This window comes from Phodopus roborovskii, unplaced genomic scaffold, assembly GCF_943737965.1.
Source record: "Phodopus roborovskii unplaced genomic scaffold, PHOROB, whole genome shotgun sequence".
Lineage (NCBI taxonomy): Eukaryota > Metazoa > Chordata > Mammalia > Rodentia > Cricetidae > Phodopus > Phodopus roborovskii.
This window is the reverse complement of record NW_026126517.1, coordinates 20,502,031-20,521,409: the sequence shown is the minus strand read 5'-3', so window position 1 is coordinate 20,521,409 and position 19,379 is coordinate 20,502,031. Positions and strand designations below refer to the sequence as shown.

Genomic DNA, 19,379 nt, shown 5'->3' with positions numbered 1-19,379 from the left:
ATCCTAGAATGTTTTCATCACCCCTTAAGGACCTCTCTGCCTGCCTGTTAGTTGTCACCTCCCCATTCCTGGTCTTCCCCCATCAGGTTTGTAACTCTGGCTTGGCCTGTTTTCCTCTTCCTTCCAGACCATGGTACCGTTGGAACCATCCCACCTACCTCCACTGAGGCCAAAAACTTCCTTCCATTCCACCTGGCCCTTTGTTCCCACCAGGACAAAGGGGGGTCATGCCTTCCATGAATGGACAGACTACTTGGGGACAGGTGGGAGAAATGGCCACCGCTGAAGAGCAAACCCACATTCTTGCCTTCTTGGGGATCCAGAGACTCCAGAGAACCAAACTGTGACTGAAGGCCATAATGATGCCTTGCTAAAGGCCACATGGATGCCTTAGGCTCTTGATAATCCTGCTGGGAGGTTACCATGCTTGCCTGCCTTGCCTATAGCCACTTCCCAGCTCTAAAGTTTTCCATGGCTTCACTGTGGCTTCATCTCTTGGAAGAAGAGCATTGTGCCATTGTTATTCCTCAGCTGGCCTGTGGGCTTCTGGGGAGAGCTGTTTGCTTGGTGTGCCAAACTGCAAGAATGGTAGATCATGGTTTGGATTCTGCCCTCAGCCACAATTCCAAACAGATCCCAAATTCTGTGGAAACACTGAAATCTCATGTCTCCCCCAAAGCCTTATTTTGTTTAATTAGCACGGTTTTCATTTTTGCCTCACTTCCTTTTCTGTAATCAAATCCTTCCATTCTTGTGCCCTACAAAGTCCCTCAGCCGGGCATTGGTGGCGCACATTGGTGGCATCAGGAGGCAGGGGCAGATGGATCTCTGTGAGTTCGAGGCCAACCTGGTCTACTGAGTGAGTTCTAGGACAGCCCCCAAAGCTACAGAGAAACCCTGTTTTGGAAAACAAAACAAAACAAAAAGTCCCGTCCTCTCTACAAATGGCAGAGTCACCCTCTGGCCACGCTGCTCCATCTGCAGGCCCTCTTCCGACGCCCACCCACATCTACCTGAGTTCAAGAATCCTTGTCTTTTCTCTGCTCCCGGTGTTTCTCCTTGCCTTGTCCCCTCTTCTTTCTCCTGGCCCCAGAAAATTGAGGAAACAGCAGGAGAGGGAGGGAAGGTGAGGGAGAGAGAAAGCCATACCTGAGGCACTGGCCATACTCTTGTACATAGACCTTTCCTGTTCTACACTATGACCTTTCCTCTTGAATGTGTAGTTTTCCAGCAAAATCTCTAACTCAGGTGTGAATTTTGACAATATCTGTGTAATATTTTATCCTCTATTGGAAAAGGAGGGGGGACACCAAAGTGTGGAATACTTCCATAGAGTTCCCACATGAGCTGGGGCTCTGCTGACTTTGGGGGTGGGGGGAGAACATTCCATGTGGTGTCTCCTTCTGTGGGCCTGTGTGTAAAGCTGTCACATGAAGCCATCCCAGAAATGCTAACTTTTTTTTTTTTTTTTTTTTTTTTTTTTTTTAAAGACTGAGTATCCAGGAAACTGTTGAGACTCAAGGGAATCTCTCTGTTTCTAAATATATTTGTATAGCAATGACATAAACTATTCCACTGTTAATAAGAAGCGGGTCAGAGGAGTGCTTCATGCCTTTTGTGTGTGTGTGTGTGAGAGAGAGGTAGAATGTAAGTACAGATAATGGAAATGGGATGGGGCAAAATAATTCCATCTGGAACATAAAGTGGGTACTGGGGATGGCCTGTATTAATACAGGGTCCCTAATTGCTCAAGGTTCTTAATCTGCAGGACAGAGCTACTTTGGGAGCTGAGTAAGTGAGATATTGTTCCCCAGTTTATAAGAGGGAACTATGGTGAATATTTAAGGTCATGTCATGTCACTTGAAAACTTAGGAGGTGGAACCAAGGCTGATCTATCTCGTGTATCCTAAATATCCACTACTCTGTTGTCCTTATATACAATGGAAAGCAAAAGCTGTTTAACACAGAGGACAATTTCGTGACAACATATATTGGCTTGGGAGGACATTTCCACCTAGTGAGAACACTGAAGGATAGGGAAGCTATTATTGAGCATTTTAGTAGGTTAATTTTCATTGGTGATAGGATTTATTTTTTATCTTTTTATTTTTTGGGTTTGAGGTAGGGTCTCATTCTGTAGCCCAGGCTGGCCTCAAGCTCATTATTTAGCCAGGTTGACCTTAAATTCATTGTAATCCTTCTGCCTCAACCTCCTAAGTGCTAGGATCATGGGCCTGGGAGGCACCACAGTTAGTCATCCAGCTTAACAAAAATTTAAATAGTTGCAGTTCTTAAACATTGATCTGTATGGAAGAAAGGCCTTTTGGGGTTATAGTTGGTGAGGAGAAACAACAATGGGGATTTATGCTACTTTTATGTAACCATGATCAAAATGCCTGATAGATAACTTGAGGCAGGGAAGATTTCTTTTAGATTATGGTTTCAGAGGTATCTGTCATAGCTGGAAGGACATGGCAGAGGGAAGTAATTCTCAGCATGGCAGAGGGGAAACAATAAAAGGTTTTCAGGAAGAACCCATGGCTAGATAGCCTCAAAGACCTTCCCCTAAGTAGGTCTCACCCACAACTAATGCCATCACATTATGAATCTATCAGAAGATTAGTCCATTGCTTAGGCCACAGCCCTTGTGACCTCATCTGGAAATAGCACTGTTGACAGGGGTGTGCCTTGCCAATGTTTCAGGTGTCTCAAAACCCAGGCAACTTTCAAGACAAAATTAGCCATCTCAGGATTTAACATGTGTTGCTGGTAATAATAGTAATATCCACATGGGAAAGCTATACGCAAACCATCAAGAGTCTGTTGTGCCTGGTGTTTGAATGGGGTTCATATTCAGATTTCTGTTTTGTGATATAAAGTGGGGGGGAAAGTCTTGGTGGTGGTGGTTTACTTTTGGAAGAAAAAAAGATGTAGTGAAAATGTGAGCTGAGAACACTAGTGTATACCTGCTGGCTTCATCAGAAACAGAAGGCTGAGGTATGAGGGTTGCTTGAGTCTAGGAGTTCTAGGCTAGACTTTGCAGCATAGTGAGGCCCAGTTTCAAAGAACAAAGTGCATGTGGGAAGCTAGATATGTAGCAAAGAGACAGCAGAAGGAGTCTGCAGCAGTGACTTAAGTGTCCAAAGAAATTATGCTGCCATACAAGCATATCTGTGCCTATCACTGCACTTATGCATGTGTTCTGACCTCAGAGATGACCCCTTCTTGCTCCAACACTGCCCACTTTGACATCCTGCCCAGATAGGTATTGAAAACAATCTCTGGCACCATCCAAAACTCCTTTTTTCACCCACTGATCCACATTTTGTTTAAAAAATAGACAGAATATTCATGGCACACTTAGGAGGCAGAGACAAGTGGGTTGTTGTAAGTTAAAGGCTAGCTTGGTGAGTTCTATGCCAGCCAGTGTTACAAAGAGAAACCATCATCAAAAAAACCAAAAAAAAAAAAAAAACCAAAAAAACAAAAAACAAAAAACAAACAAACAAACAAACAAACAAAAAAAAAAAAAAACCCAGAAGGGTGGAATACCTGTTTGGCCTCTAGTAGCTCCCACTGCCCATTGACTGGGACATTTGCTGAGCATAATCAAATTTGCAGGCAGGTATGGACACAACATTCACATCTGCAGGATGCTGAAGAATTCATAATTCCAAAGAAGTTTAATAGAAAGTTGTTTTAGCTGCTTTGCCTTCTATGAGTATCTAAGAGACAAGCATCTGAGAGCAACGCTAGCCAATGTGGAAGGGTAAAGAAAGGAAAAGATTGTGTCTGCTGCTTATTTTATACTCTCCTTCTGTCTGTGATTTACTGTAGAGTTTTGCCTTTAGCTGGCCTGGTACTCCAATGTAGCTCAGACTTTGTCAGATCTTTTGTTTGTTGAGCCCCTTGTGGCACAGGTTTGCTTGAAACTCACTATGCAGATCAGCATGATCCCAAGTTACTGAGCTTTCTGTCTCTGCCTCTTAAGTATTGGGATTACAGGCCTGCACCACTATGCCCAACTTCTAAGGCAAAGTGAGAACTTTGGGTCAGATTCAGGGTGATTTGAGTCAGGGAACCTGCTTTTGGCCACCAGGTGTTTGGGCACAGGACCCTCTGGCATATCTGAGATTCCTCTGTCCCCCTGGATTGTTTTATTCTCTTGTCTCTGATGGCTAGTATTGTTACTTGCACACACTAGGGCATTTAAGAGGTTTAAACCCAGGTATGGCCACACATTCCTGTAATCACAACACTCAGAAGGCTGAGGCAGGAGGAATCAGGAGTTCCAAGCTAACCTTGGCTACAACTGTGAACTCAGCGCAAGCCTGGGCTAGAATGCCACCTTGTCTACCTTGTCTCAAACACTGCTGCACACAAGAAAAGGGAATTTTTAAAAATGGAATTCCTTTTTTTCTCTCTCTAAATTAGGGATTTGTAAATCTTTTCTACTCATGACTCATGACCCCTTTTCAGGAGAGAAATTCTCACAAAACACCTACATTTTATGTCAAACATTTACTGGTAGAAAAGACCCAAACAGCCTAATTTTGGCTATGGGTCTGCACCTTTTCTATCAGTAGCTGGATGAAGTCTCTCTGATGACAACTGGGCTAGGTACCAATCTATGAGTATGGCAGAATAATGTTAGGCATCACTGATGTTTTTCTCTCTGCAGTTGTGTTTGGTTCTTTTCTAACACATCTTCTTCAATTGCTCTCACACTGATTTTATCCAGAACCTCTGGAACCCCTGGGGAACTACCAGTGACTTGATGTCACACTGATAATTCAGCTTTACTTGTTTTGGGGTGTGATCTTGGCATGGCTATTTAAATGATTCTATTTTGAGGGATTGTGAATCATTGTCCAAGGCTTGGATATAGTAGTAGCTCAGTAGTAGAATGCTTGCCTAGTATTCCCAAGGCCCTGGGTTCAATTTTCAGTACTGCCAGAGAATCACTGTTAAAATGTATAGTTCATTGAGTATGTCCAGTGCTTGTCTAATGATATTTTGTTGGTGACCTTTCTCTAGTTCCTAAACCACACATTGAACAGCAAAAGCTGGGAAAGCATAGCATAATTTCCTTGCTCAAAACATCTAAGGCCTCCTCTTAGCTGCTATCCTGGTTAGATACCCGGAACTAACATCAAGCCAATGAAGGTCTGACAGGTACTGGTGGTGCATGCCTTTAATCCCAGTACTCCTGACGCAGATGCAGGTGGATCTCTGTGAGATCGAGGCCAGCCTGGTTTACAAAGTAAGTACTAGGACAGCCAGGGCTGTTACACAGAGAAACCCTGTCTTGAAAACAAACAAGACAGCTAAGGGGCTCGTTGACAGGAGTGGCTCTTAATGTGGCTATCATCTGAATGACTACTGGGAGATTTTATTATTTTTATTCTCTCATATATTGCAACCTGACCCACAGTTTCTCCTCCCTCCACTCCCCCCAGTTTCCTTCCCCACATTCCCTCTCCCCCAAATCCACACCCTCCTCTGTTTCCCCTCAGGAAAGAGCAGGCCTTCCAGGAACATCAACCAAACATGTCACAATATGCTACAATAAGACATCAAGGCTGGACAAGGCAACCTAGTAGTAGGAAAAGGGTCGCACAGCAGGCAAAAGAGTCAGTGACTGCCCCGCTGTCATAGTTAGGAATCTCATAAGAACATCAGCCATAACATATATATAAAGGACATAGGTCAGACCCTTACAGGCTCCTTGATCTCTGCGAGCCCCCATGAGTCCCTGTGGAATTGATTCTGTGGGCAATGTTTTCTTGATGTCCCTGACCCTCTGATCTGTGCCTAATGTTTGGCTGTGGGACTTTATCTGCTTCCAACAGTTGCTGGATGAAGTTTCTCTGGTCTCTTTGATGACGATTCTGCTAGGCTCTGGTCCCAGAACACTCTGAAGGCAGGACAAACTGTAGTGGAAGGTTTTGTGGCCTGGTTGGCGTCCCAATCCCTCCACATGAGGCCTTGTCCCCCAGGCAGATTTTAAAACACACTCATTCCTGCCCTATATCAGGCCTACTGAATCACAAAATTCAAGATGCACTCTGTATATGTGTGTTTTGAAATCACTTTCCAAACAGTGCAGATGGAAAGTCCTCTGTGCTGCTTCTAATATAGTTTCCTGTTAATCCAGGCTTCTCTTCCTTTTGAGAGGTTTCCTAAAGCCCACTCTGATTTTGCTGTGTAGCTGAGAATAACATGGAGTTCCTCATCTTCCTGCCTCCACCTCCTTCATGCTGGGATGGCAGGTGTGAACCATCCCAGATGACTTACTCTTTCATTAATTTAATCAACACCCACTATACCTGTCCCATAGTAGGTTCTAGGGAAACAGATGAAAAAAAGTGTCATTTTCGCCTTTGAAGGGTTAACTCAATAAAAACCAAAATGAGAGCATTTACAATCCCTAGACATGGTGCTCCTTAGCACCCAACATTGTCAGCCTTCATCAACAAGCCAGACATTCCCTTCCCTATCCCATTGTTCTAGTTGACACCCCTACCCCCACTTGCTGTGTCTGTGCCTGTGCCTTAATTCTGAGACAAAATATACAGGTAGCCTCTTAATTTACAATCCTTCTGCCTCAGCCTCCCAAGTGCTGGGATTACAGGCATATACCACTACATTACACTCATATTTCTTGAAACTCACTCTCCTCAGACTCAGAGAGAAACAAGAATTTGTCCAAAAATAAAATAAAGGGCCGAGAACACAGCTCAGTGGTAAAGCATTTGCCTAGCATGATTAGGGCCTCTGGTTTAATCCCAGTATTGGGGAATAAATACTCCAAAGTTAAATAAAGACAATAGATGGTATTTACAGGAATTTCTACGTGCCACCCATCGCTCTATGTACTTATTAATGTAACCTTTTCAATTTTTCACAATAATCTGAGAAAGGCGTTACTCTCCCCATTCTGTGATGAGGTAGGTGGCATAAACTTCACTTGCCCAGCTGCATGCCAAGCAGAATTGATGTTTAAAAAAAAATGTGTATGTGTGGGTCTGCACGTGTGCACACATGTGTGGTGCTACTAGAGGCCAGAAGAGGGCGTCGGATCCTTGGAGCTAGAGTTTGAGGCAGTTGTGAGCTGTCTGACATGGATGCTGGGAACTGAACCAGTCCTGTGCAAAGAGCTTCAAAGACTCTCGAAACTGTTTAGCCATTTCTCCAGCTCCGTTTAAACTGCGTGTTTACACCCAGATAGGGGCACTGCTAAAAAGAGAGCAATGTAATTCCGAGGGCTAAGAACTTTTCTAGCACTCAGTGTGCTTGTTTCACCACTCAGATTTAAGCAGGAGATCAAAGAGGGCTCTTGCATCACCCATAGGATATTGTAGGTTGTGCGTGCTTAGCAGGTGCTCAGTAAATGCTTAGTGAGGTATTGGAGGTTGAATCCAGGGCCTCACCATGTTAGGCAAATGTTCTACCACTAGAAAGCCAGCCAGACACTACATTCACAGCCCCAAGGTGATTTAAACAGACCAACAAAGAAGCATAACAGAGCACCCTTCTCTTCCCTGCCCAAAGTAGGGCCCTCCATCCCACTCCCTTCCTTGGCCCAGCATCCACTCTGCGTTCTGTCCTCCCAGCCAGCAGGTGCCCCTAGACCCCCGGCTCCTCCTCCGCCGCCACCGTCACAACCTCGTCTCCCCCTCCCTCTGCAGCTTCCTGCAGTTGGCGCGATCCGGGCCCTGGGCTGTGGGCGCCCGGGCGCCTGAGGCTTCCCGGTGCGCTCGGCCAGGTAACAGCGCTAGCCGGAGGGATGGGTACTGGCCTGCCTTTGGCGCAGGCGGGGACGGAGGCGGGCGGGCGGGCGGCCAGGTACGCTCGGGCTCCTTTGCCCCGGGGCGCCGGGGCCTCTCTGCGCCAAGCTCTGGGCACCCGGCTGGATGCCTAGATAACGGTCCAAGATGGGGTGATCTGGGCTGGACGCCGGGCGTGGTCGAGGCCTTGGGGCACGTCCCCGAGTGGGATGCAATCTTGCAGCTAGCTCGGAGCCGCGGGCTGAGCTTGCCCGAGGCCTGGAGCCAGGCGCCCGCCCAGCGCCGCTGCTCTCCGGAATGGGGGAGCCCAGGCACCGAGCTGAGAGGGCCTGGGAATCTCCCAGACCCCACACCAGACACAAGGCTCAAGGTCACAGAGCTGCGTCTGCCGTTTACAAATGCCTGCTTTTTACTGGAGTGTTTGTAAATGGGCTACTGTTTCCTTCTCCTGGGCCAGGGAATTAGGATTCAGAGAAGAGGACTCTAAAAATACTAATCGCTGAGTCCCAATCAGCTGATCCTCCTTACTGGCCAGTGACCCTGGCCTTTTAAAGGAAGTAAGAGGGACAGCGCTTTTCACTCGGGTACTTTGTATGTCTGGCTCTTACTCTGAAGATTGGCTTAGAAGTTTCAGAAAATGTGTCTCAGAACTGAAGTGACCTTTATTTTTTTATTTTTTTTCCGCCCTTTTTCTGTTCCCTAATTTTAGACACATTCTTTAGGTTAAAATGATTTTTCCCACTTATAGGTTTCTGATGGACACCTACTGTTTTCTTGAATGGGAACTTGATTTCTTACGAAAGGTGGACCAAACTTGCCCTTTGCCAAAGCCCTCGCTGGATCGCATTCCTAGGAGTGGCTCGTGCATTGAGGGGTGTTGGTCTGCATTTGTCAGAAAAGGGTGAGCGGTTAAAGTGCAGCCATGCAGAGAATTCCCGGAGACATGAGACACGTAGCTGAAGTGTTTGGTATTTCTTTTTTATTTGTACTTTTTTTTTTTTTTTTTTTTTTTTTTTTTTTTTTGAGACAGGGTTTCTCTGTAGCATTGGCGACTGTCTTGGAACTCACTCTGTAGACCAGGCTGGCCTCAAATTCACAGAGATCTGCCTGCCTCTGCCTCCCCAGTGCTGGGAATTAAAGGCGAGCACCACTTCCGCCCACTTTATATGCACTTTCAACAGATGAGCTAGTGTATATTAACAATGACATCTTAGTCCTTTTTGGAGTCTACTTTTGTATGACTAAAGTAGCTCAGTGTTGAGTATGCTTGTGTAAATGTATCAGCAAAAATTTTTAAAAAATATAAGTTTTTTTTGTCTTCACTATCTCTCTCTCTCTCTCTATCCATCCATCCATCCATCCATCCATCCATCCATCATTTTGAGACAAGGTCTTTCTGTGCAGCCTTGTTGACCAGGCTGAGCCCCTACTCTAGGTTATCCTCCTGCCTCTGCTGCCCTAGTCCTAGGATTATAGGCACCCACCAGCTACATTGCTTCACTTTTAACTGAGTAATTGCCTTAAGGATATTTTTGTATCTCAACATTTACTTTACAATCCTTTTGCTTCCTTGTTGATAAATGGTAGAGTTGGGATACCTTCCAAGAGGTCTGGACTCTTTGTTTGGCTCTCTATTTACATTTGCCTCAAGTTTTGATTTTGACTGATAAACCTATGACCCAAATCCAGATCTCAGCCAAATGTAGTTTCAGCTTAACCACATTAAAATGCCTGGTATCATGTGACTTCTAGCAGAAACCAAAGTGGTATTTTGTTTATTTACTTTATTATTATTTTTATGAGAGCTTTGCCTCTGTGTGCTGCAGTGTGCTTACAACACACACACACACACACACACACACACACACACACACATGGGTGCCTGCATATGTGGAGGCCAGAGGCCAACCTCTGGTGGGTATTCCTCTGTCCCGGATTACCTTGCTTTTTGAGATAGAGTTTCTCAATAGGAAATCATCTTCTTCATCCCCCCAGCACTAGCATGCACTGCCATGCTTGGCTTTTTATGTAGATCTGGGACTCAAACTCAGATTCTCATGTTTACCAACTGAACTGTCTTCACTCCCCTTTCTCATTGTGTCTGATACTGGGAATTGTACTCAAGGCTTCAAACATGAGAGCCAAGTGCCCTACACACATGAAAGGCAAGTGCTCTACCACTGAGCCATACCCCTAGTACTTTTTCATTCTGTTTTGAGGCATGGCTTCTGCAAATAGTCCAACCTGTACTTGAACCTGCTGTGTAGATCAAGCTGACTTCAAACTTGACATCCTCCTAATTCAGCCTCTTGAGTAGCCTGGGGAGTGCTGGGATTTGTGAAGTGGGATCTCTGAAAGGTTATTATTGGCATTGGCTCATTCATTAAGTATGGAGTTAGCTTGATAATTCAGACGGCTGTTCCTGGTTTCCAGGACATCAGGTGCCGACACAGTATCTCTAGGGGGCTTGCAGTCATAAATATAGCAGCCACATTTATGTACAAGAGTCTTGCATACACATATAGTAACGAATGTCAGTAAAGGTCCTGCCTTCATATTATTTTATGGTAGCAATTCCGGCATATGCACAAAATGACCCGCTGCTATTTTCTTAGGGTACATCCTTTGTTTTCCTGGTCTTGGTCTCTTCTGTCATAGGATGGCATTAGGTCTGTGTCTGCAGGTGCTGTGCAGCCTGGGTGGCTGGCTCTCACTCTATACATCTTTCTGCCGCCTGAATAAGCACCGAAGCTATGAGTGGAGCTGCCGGCTGGTGACCTTCACTCACGGAGTCCTCTCTATAGGCCTGTCTGCTTACATCGGCTTCATTGATGGCCCTTGGCCTTTTACCCATCCAGGTAGGTAGAGGGGACATTAGAGATTTTTCCTTAGGGATTTATGATTTGGGGGACTTGAAGAAAATAGATTTGTATAATATTGAGTTATTTCCATCTTAATAATTTGTATTGCAGTCTTCATTGTTAACTTTGATATTGTGTATGTCATCTTCTGGCTTCTGCTGCTTTTCACAACTCTTTTGTGCTATTGGGGTTCTTTCTTTTTTTTTTTTTTTTTTTTTTTTTTTTTTTTTTTTTTTTTTGCCTTTTTGTGGTGCTGGGGATTGGGGATAGAATCTAGGGCTATAACATGTTAGGCACTGGGCTGTGTCTTCCTGCTCTCCCTCCCATATATATATATATATATATATATATATATATATATATATATATATATCTGGCCACTCACTTGGTAGTCAAAGCTGGTCTTGAATTTATGATCCTCCTGCCTCAGCCTGCCAAGTAACTGGGATTATGGGCCCTTGTGACTTTGTTGTTGATTTTTTTTTTAATTATGTGCATTGGTGTCAGATCCCCTGGAACTGGAGTTACAAATAGTTGTGGGCTGCCATGAGGGTGCTGGCAATTGAAACCAGGTCCTTCTGAAGCAGTCAGTGCTCTTAACCACTGAGCCATCTCTCCAGCCCCTGTTATTGATTTTTTTTTTTTTTTGAGGCAGTTTTTGTCCTGAAATTTCTAATCTTTCTATCAAACTGAAATGAAATAAATTCTCCAGTTTTGTGTCTTATTTGAAGATTCTTAATGATTTTAAATATGTCAGGTCATCGTACCTCATGTCATTGGACTTTGGGAGTTTTCTCTGGAGTCTGCTTTCAGGATGTGTTAGAATTGCCAGTGTCCAGTAACCCAATCCTCTAGGTTAATCAATGAATCTGAGCTGGGTGTTGGTGGTGCACACCTTTAATCCTAGCACTTGGGAAGAAGAGGCAGGTGGATCTCAGAGTTTAAGGCCAACCTGGTTTACCGACTGTTTCAGGTTAGTCAAGGCCACATAGAGAAACCCTGTCTTGGAAAAAAAAAAAAAGAAAGAAAGAAAGAAAGAAAGAAAAGAAAAAAAATGAATTTGATGTATATGACAGTGACCCAAGAATCTAGGAACAGACCTTTAGCTGGTTAAAAGGGAGGGAGTCAGAACATTCATTTCATTGAATCAACAAAATAACTATTTTATGTTCTTCCACAGGAAGAACACTGATTAAAAGTCAAACCACTCATTGAAGTCTTTGAGGTTTTATTGTTTTTCCTGATATTGTTTTTAGACAGGTTCTTATTACCCAGGCTTGCCTTATAGTTTACTCTGTAGCCCTTGTCTGTGATCCACACCCTTGGAGGCTAAACCAGGGAGATTGCTAAAATACCCAGGCCAGCCTTAGCTAAGGGCAAGTACTAGGAAGACCATGTCTCAAAAAGAAAAAAAAAAAAAAAAAAAAAAAAAAAAGCAAGAAAGATCATAGTTTTAGACTTTAGGTTTGTCTTTTGAGAAAGGTTCTCATGAAGCCCAGGCTGGCCCTCCTTCCCTCCCTGTGTAGTCAAGGTTGCCACGCCCTGATCCCCCTTCTACTATCCAAATGCTGGGATTGTAAGTAAGGGTAGATTTTCGGTTTTCTTTCATTGTTATCATTTTTAAAGCTTATGCCAGGAGGTGGTGGTGCACATCTTCAATCCCAGAACTCAGGAGGCAGAAGCAGGTGGATCTGAGTTCGAGGCCAGCCTGGTCTCTAGAGTGGGTTCTAGGGCAGCCAGGGCTACACAGAGAAACCCTAACCAAAACAAAACCAGAAAGAACTTGTGTCTGTCATTGCTTGTGTCCTCTTTAGTGGTTCAGAAAGGTTTGAAAGACAATGGCAGAGGATTCCTATACAGGTGGCCCAGTTCCCAGCCATATTGTCTTTTTCTATCTTGGTTTGTTTCAGGCTCACCGAACACACCTCTCCAAGTTCACATTCTGTGTCTTACTTTGGGCTACTTCATCTTCGACTTAGGCTGGTGCATCTATTTCCAGTCTGAGGGTGCCCTGATGCTGGCTCACCACACATTGAGCATCTTGGGGATCATCATGGCCCTAGCGCTTGGGGAGTCGGGCACAGAGGTCAACGCGGTCCTCTTTGGAAGTGAGATCACCAACCCGTTGCTCCAGATGCGTTGGTTTCTCCGTGAAACTGGGCACTACCACACTTTCACTGGAGATGTGGTAGACTTCCTTTTTGTAGCTCTGTTCACTGGTGTGAGGATTGGTGTAGGTGCTCACCTCCTTTTCTGTGAAATGGTCTCACCCACACCCAAGTGGTTTGTGAAGGTTGGGGGAATAGCAATGTATGCTGTGTCTTGGTGCTTTATGGTTAGCATCTGGCGCTTTGCATGGAAGAAAAGCATCAAGAAGTACCATGCATGGAGAAGCAGGAGGAATGAGGAGCGACAGCTAAGACATAATGGGCATCTCAAGGCACTCTAGCCAAGGCTTGCACCTGGTAAATGGACTGGTTTGAATTGGCCATGGAACCAGGGTCAGAAACAGAACTGAGCTTATAGTGCTCAAGAGCTATAAGGTACTTAGGTTTTGAAAAAAGGGCTAAATGTATCCATCTCTTTAGTCAGTTTCCAAACTAAGCATATGCAGTATTGAAACACTCACTCCTACAGTGGCACTTGTGCATCCTCAGTGGCAACTGGCAAGTGGCTTTGTATAGGGAGGACCATTGCCACTTGTTTTAGGGTCCCCGTATTCATGGGAGGTCTGATAGATTTTCAGCCAGCTTTGAAAAGAACTTGAATCAAATCAGTGCTGTCTCTTGTTCCTTTGGAAATAACTCCTGAGTTCCTGTAGACATTTTAAATATGTTCAGCCCACGTGCTATAAAGGAAGGGACTTGCAGGAAGGGGCATGGATTTGACATTCAAGCATCTGTGAATGGGATCTGTTGTGCAGAGGGACAGAAGGATGGGAGTGAAACTAGCAATGGCAGGGACTGCCCATTGAGCCTCCCTACTCTGACTGTGTCAGAGGTTCCCAAGGACACTCTTGGGTTCCATGATTCATCAGGAAGACTCAGGGCTTAGCATATAGTCTCACGGCTTTGATTTATGACAATGAAAGGATACAGGGAAGACTCAGCAAAAGGAAAAGGAAGCCTATGGGATCTAAGTATGAGTTTTATTTGGATATATAGGAGTGATTCATGATAACACACATAAAAGTCATCAAAGACTTGGTACCTAGAGCTTTTACTGGCAATAGGTCATGTAGGCATCTACTGAGCCACAAGGCAAAATTTATGATTCTCCACAGCAGGCATTCGGCATAAGCCATATTGTTTCAGAAACAGTCTGGGAGTAGTGAGCCAATCTTAACAGTTTCAGGTGGGAGACCTCCCTAAGTTGCAGTTTGTAGGTGCCAGCCAAGGGCCAACATGGAAGCAGGCCTTTGCAAGGATAACAAGCAGTTTAGGCTTGCTATGTTAACTCTTGTGTGCACAAAAAAACACAGAGCTAATGCTTTGGATGCAAGATGAATGAAGTGTGGGTAGATTTAGATTTACTTAGTCCTGTTGTGCGGGTTCTGCCCTACCAGGAAAAATATGCCAGTTCTCAGGGCTTTTGTGAATTAATCGGCTAGGCATGAGAGGCCATGGCTAAATTCCATGGGGATTTACCATGTGGATTCCACTGTACTTGAGATGGAGTTCAGGTTTCAGCTCCTGGTACACACTGCAAACTAGAACCAAAGATTTCAATGTACGTATTAGCCTCAGGGTGATGAGGCTCCTTCTTTCTTTCCTTCCTTCCTTCCTTTTTTCCTTCCTTCCTTCCTTCTTCCTTTTCATCCTACTTTCTTCCTTTTTCTTGTTGCAGATACATTCCTTTTTTTAAAAAAATCACTTTTTCCCACCTCTCCTGAGATATGGTCTTGCTTGTATAGCTCAGGCTAGCATTGAAATCTGTCCCCCTGCTTATGTCTCCTCAGTGCTAAGATTACATAAGATTACAATCCTGTGTCACCATGCCTGGCTCTAATGTAGCTTTAATGAAAAAAAAGTATTATTTGTTTATGTATTTGCTATTTTTACTGTTACTTAGATCAGTGGTGATTGGCTAATTCAGTTGGTAAGCCAGGAAATGGAGCTACTGAAGCAAGGTTGACTGATAGTCAGCAAGTAGTGTCAGTTCATTCTATAGTCCCTGGTGACACTGACCCAGTGACTACAGATGGTATGGGCTACAGAAAGCAGTCATTGGGGGAGAGGTTGGAAACATGTAGACATCCTTGCAGATAGAAAGGTACTTTAACAGTGGGGCCTTTAAGGTGACTGCTGTGTAGTTAAAGGGTTTGCTTTTGGCTCTTGGGCATTTGTTGTTTTCTGGAAAGATATCACCATGCCCCATTTTCTATGATTTGTGTCCCAGACATGCCAGTGTGCTTCTTTCCAGCAAAACTGTGAACAGAATTGGAACCTGGGGAATGCTGATTTCAGCAAAAGTGTAGTCAAAGAGTGGCTTGGCACATGAGCAGAAAGGAAAAACAAAACCAAACCGGCTTTTTCTTTTGGCACTGTGCAACTTGCTGCAGACCAGACAAGTAAGCAGGCTTAATCTAATACTGGCTCTTTTCTCCCTTACCCCTCAGAGGAAGATTGTAGATCTTCCTGTTGGAGGCAAGCTCAAGGGAAGGTTATTTATTTATTCTTTCTGATAAGAAGGCACCTGAACAAGTGATGGGGGGGGGAGGAATTCTGCATTCCAGCTTTTCTTGATGTTCTAACTAGTAACCATGAAGGCATTTCTCTTAGAAAACAATGTGAAGATGACTCAGCAGTTAACAGGTTGCCTGTTTTTACAACACAGGTAAATGAAGGGCACATTAGTGTGTGATGTGTCTCCAGTCAAAAAGAAATACTTGCATTTGAATTACTGTGTAATCATCACTGATATTGCTCAAGAAGGATTTATATTTCCATACAATTTGTACTAAGTTTTATAAAAATAAAGTAACTTTTTATAGACCCAGAGTCTGCCTTTGTATCTTTGTTGTGGCTTTGCCAAGAAAAACAGCCTTTGTCTTGTAGAAATGTTGACATCCATTCATACTTCGTGGTGACAGTAATCTGCTCTTTGGCATTAACCATTCCTACTTTTATATGGAAGATAGCAATCAGCACACAGAAAATAGTTTGCCTAAAGAGGAAGAATTTCTTTATGATTTGCCACCTGTTTGAGCAGTTGTTGCCCCCCCTCCCACTCCTCGGCTTCAGGTGTGCTAGGCAAGCATTCTACCACCGAGCTATGCCCCTGCCCCTCTTTTTTTTGTGACAGGGCCTCACTCTGTAGCATGCGCTGGCCTGAAACTCACTGTGTAGACTGCCTCCAAACTCAAAGTAATCCTACTGCCTCAGCCTCCCACATGCTGGGATTAGAGATGTAAGCTACTGAGTTTCTATTATTTAGATCAGTCCTGGACACAGTCCTTAGTAAGTACACTGAAATGATAGATAAGAGGACAAATGTGGCTTAGAGGAAGTCTCATCAGAAAACTGCGTGTCTGGTGACTGAGTCACTGGTACTCCTAGGTAAAGGGCTATGTATGACCTAGGGAGCAGGCCTTGGTTTGCTCGACCCTGCTGAGTGTGTTCTATAGGTAGATATTTTTTAGGACAGTGGAGCAGCCAACAGCTATAATAAGGCATTTATCAGGATATTTTTTAAATCAGGATATTTAAGTAGAATCAATGCCTTTCGAGTGATTAGAGATTTTCATAATTGAAACAGTAGTTCTGGAGTGAATAGCCACTGGTTATTCAGTCCTTTGATGCCCATCAACTGAGGCTTTCCCACAGCAAAATGCCTTCTTTGCTCACAGCTAGAACCTTGGGGTTGTTAAATTTGGAAAGACGCTGAAAGCAGTTTGCCAAAAGGTTTTGTATGCAAGGAAGAGAAGGTGAATTAGGAAACGTTCCCAGATTGTTTTATTCCTGAAACTTAAGCATTGAGGCAGACTGGAAAGGAAGATGGGAACTTATTTTTAAAATTCATGATTTGATGAGTCATCAGACTCCATTCATTTGATAGTTGCCTTGTAACACCATTAGAACAAGTACACTCAGGACAACTTGAGTAAGCCTGGGGATAAGGTTTGCATTTTGCTTATTGTATATGGATTTATGGAACTCTTTTCCAGCTGTTAGAAACAAGTGGGGCCTTCAGAAGAGAATTGCCATGTTGGGATTTACCAGCAGATGGCAACGTGTCCAGGTCTGATCCTTAGGAAAGTGGCTTGGAACTTGAATCTGCTTCTATTCTTTCCAAAAATAAACATTACAAAATTAGCTGGCTGTGCCCCGAATTAAAAAAAAAAAAAATACAGCCAGAGAGTCATTTCAGGCGTCTGTTTATCTCCCCCCCCCCCATTTGTACCCTATTCTAACGTCACCTTGAGCTCATGAATCTATTCAGGGATAATGATCCTTTCACGAACTGTTGTGGAATGACTTGGAAACATCATTATTAAGAGGCAACTGTTTCCTCTCCACATGCACTGTTTATTAGATTCGATTTCCACAAAATGGCCGAAGTCTCTTCCCACCGATACGGCTTGAAGCTCGGAAGTTTAAAGATAATTGTATAAAAGGAATAGCCACTTGATGTTTGCAGGCAGAATTGGAGAGCTATATTGTGTCGTGCGTGATACTTCATTTCTTCAGGGACAGAATTAGTCATAACACTGCATGGGTAGCAGAATGCCTCAGCCCCATTGAAAAAGAAACCAGAAAACAACATTTGGGAACTCTTCAAAGGGATCCCTAATGCTGTTTACTGGACAGATGTATTTCTTCTCCCATCTCTTTTCACAACAAGCTTATTAACTTGCTGTGGAAAGCACCATGCTTTCTCAATTTGGCAAATAATACAGTTCATTTTGCCAAGGCAAAGCAGCCTAAAAGCAATATTTATATCAAGAACTCCTTGCTTCATTGTGGGCCCAGTTCCGTTCTCCTCAGTCTTTTCTGGCCAACCCTAGCTGCAGGAAAGGCCAGCAGGTGCCCCAGGTGAGTGGACCACTCCCAAACCTGTTTGTGTGCGGGTTTGCCTAACATTGCCGGGGCACGTGCACTTGGGCTCGTGTCCGGCCATCAAAAGCATTTGACATCGGGAACGAGTACATTCCCTTAAAGAATAAAAGTTTCCAGCACAAGAGAGGCGGGGAATTCCCCGAAGACCCTCTAGATGTGAACTCCGGGACTAGGGAATGGCTTGTCTGCTGTCCCGGGTGGAACCTACACTCTGGACTGCACCTCGAGAGCATTCAGGGGCAGTGAGGACAGCGGCGGGCGGCGGAGAGAGAAGCAGCTTCCTTCTGTTCCACCGAACTACTTTATACTCCCGCCAACCCCCTTGACAGCGTTGCGCGGAAGGATCCTCGCAAGTTTTGGAGCGTCCTGAGCGGAGGGATCCCGGGTGAAGCGGCTTCCCGAAGTCCCAGGGAGAAGGGCCCAAAAAGTCGGCGGGGGAGGGGACGGCTCGGCGCGCTCCAGCCGCGCCGGGCCGAGGAGACAGAGCCGGAACCGGAACCCCCGCGCGCGCCCGCAGTGATCGCTGGGCCCGTCCCCGCCGGCCGCCCCCCTCCTCCGTGCGCGCTCCCGCCAGTGCTCCAGAGGACCCGGCGAGCGGCCCTCCGCGCGGAGCAGCCGCCGCCGCCGCCGCCGCCGCCGCTTCTCGGGGGCCGGGCTTCCGGGCCGGGCCGGGCCCTCCCGCTCCTCGCGGGAGCCGCCGCCTACCAGAGCGTCGGGGAGGAGCCGTCGAGACACTGCGGAAGAAGCGCGGGGTCTCCGAGGGATGGGGAGCTGCCGGCGGAGCTGAGACAGGGTCCCTGTCAGCGCGGCGGCCGGTGCCGGGTGGGGGCGGCGCGGAGCAGCTCAGGGCCCCGGCCCGGGGACATGGGGCGGTGCGAGCCCGTCGCAGGACGGCGCGAGACGCGGCGGAGGCTGCGGCCACGAGCGGCCGGCAGCCCCAGATAGAGCGGGGACCCGAGGGCCGGGCCCCGCCGACTCGGGACAGGAGGCGACGCCCGTCCCCACCACAGCCCCGGAGGAATCGGAGTTCCCGTCCCAAGCCTCGCGACTTCCCTCTGACGAAGTTTTTCCCCTCGTGCCTTGCTGAAGATCATTCCTAGTTCTAGAACTCGCCTGTGGCCGACTTGCTCGGTTTGTTTGGGGAGATAACTTGTTTTGCTTCAACCCGCATCCCCTTTCCTTGACCCCTTGCAGTCGGATGTTCTAGATGACTGAATGGAGTTTTGAGTTGGACTTTTGTGTCCCTGCCGAAATTGAGCCTGATCCCAGAGCACTGGGGGTGGGGTGTGGAGGTGTTACTGTAAAATGCAAGTTGGATAAAAAGACCTCTCGCCAAGGGCCCCAATGAGTGGCACACAGTCAACTATCACGGACAGGTGAGTATGAAGTTCCTTCAGGTCGCTAACCTTCCCTGTATTTGGCCCCACGCAGCAGGGGAGTCGGTGATTGCCTACTTGCCTTCAGCTAGGGCAATTGACAGGCATAGGAAAAAAGGTGGTTTCGGAGCTGTGCAATTAGTCTAGGGTTGCTGCCAAGTTATCCGGTTGATTGAATTTGGAAATGCAGTTTTTGGGACAGAAACTTTCCCCATATTCTCAGAGGAAATGAAGGAAAACCATAGTTATGTTTTTTTTTTTTTTTTTTTTTTTTTGGTTTTGTTTTGTTTTTT

The 19,379-nt window shown here is 45.5% G+C and overlaps 3 protein-coding genes across 8 annotated transcripts in view; all 3 read left to right on the top strand.

The window, feature by feature from the left end:
• Pou2f3 (POU class 2 homeobox 3) overlaps positions 1–926 on the top strand; it is an 80,804-nt gene extending 79,878 nt beyond the window's left edge. Inside the window, exon 11 of one of the 2 annotated variants that reach the window (XM_051197201.1) lies at positions 128–926. In XM_051197201.1, the coding sequence (XP_051053158.1) occupies positions 128–167 (40 nt within the window). In that variant the 3' untranslated portion in view covers positions 168–926. The remainder of the gene's footprint in view (positions 1–127) is intronic. The other variant, XM_051197202.1, reaches the window with a different exon arrangement.
• Positions 927–7,676: 6,750 nt separating this feature from the next.
• Positions 7,677–14,130, top strand: Tlcd5 (TLC domain containing 5). 2 transcript variants are annotated; one of them, XM_051197205.1, is made up of 3 exons: positions 7,677–7,769; positions 10,450–10,649; positions 12,563–14,130. In XM_051197205.1, the coding sequence occupies exons 2-3, from the start codon at positions 10,451–10,453 to the stop codon at positions 13,099–13,101; spliced, it is 738 nt and encodes a 245-aa protein (XP_051053162.1). In that variant the 5' UTR covers positions 7,677–7,769; position 10,450; the 3' UTR covers positions 13,102–14,130. The 2 variants fall into 2 exon arrangements, with proteins under 2 accessions (XP_051053162.1, XP_051053163.1); XM_051197206.1 differs by having other exon boundaries at positions 7,708–7,769; positions 10,475–10,649.
• A 4,218-nt stretch (positions 14,131–18,348) lies between these two features.
• The window catches only part of Arhgef12 (Rho guanine nucleotide exchange factor 12), a 126,920-nt gene continuing 125,889 nt past the window's right edge, over positions 18,349–19,379 (top strand). For all 4 annotated transcript variants that reach the window (XM_051197187.1, XM_051197183.1, XM_051197184.1 and 1 more), the window contains exon 1: positions 18,349–19,086. In XM_051197187.1, coding sequence (XP_051053144.1) covers positions 19,055–19,086 — 32 coding nt within the window. In that variant the 5' untranslated portion in view covers positions 18,349–19,054. The remainder of the gene's footprint in view (positions 19,087–19,379) is intronic.

Coding starts and splice junctions, on each gene's coding strand:
- Tlcd5 (XM_051197205.1), top strand. CDS start 10,451: ATGGCATTAGGTCTGTGTCTGCAGGTGCTGTGCAGCCTGGGTGGCTGG. Junction 10,650..12,562: donor TTGGCCTTTTACCCATCCAG/GTAGGTAGAGGG, acceptor GGTTTGTTTCAG/GCTCACCGAACACACCTCTC.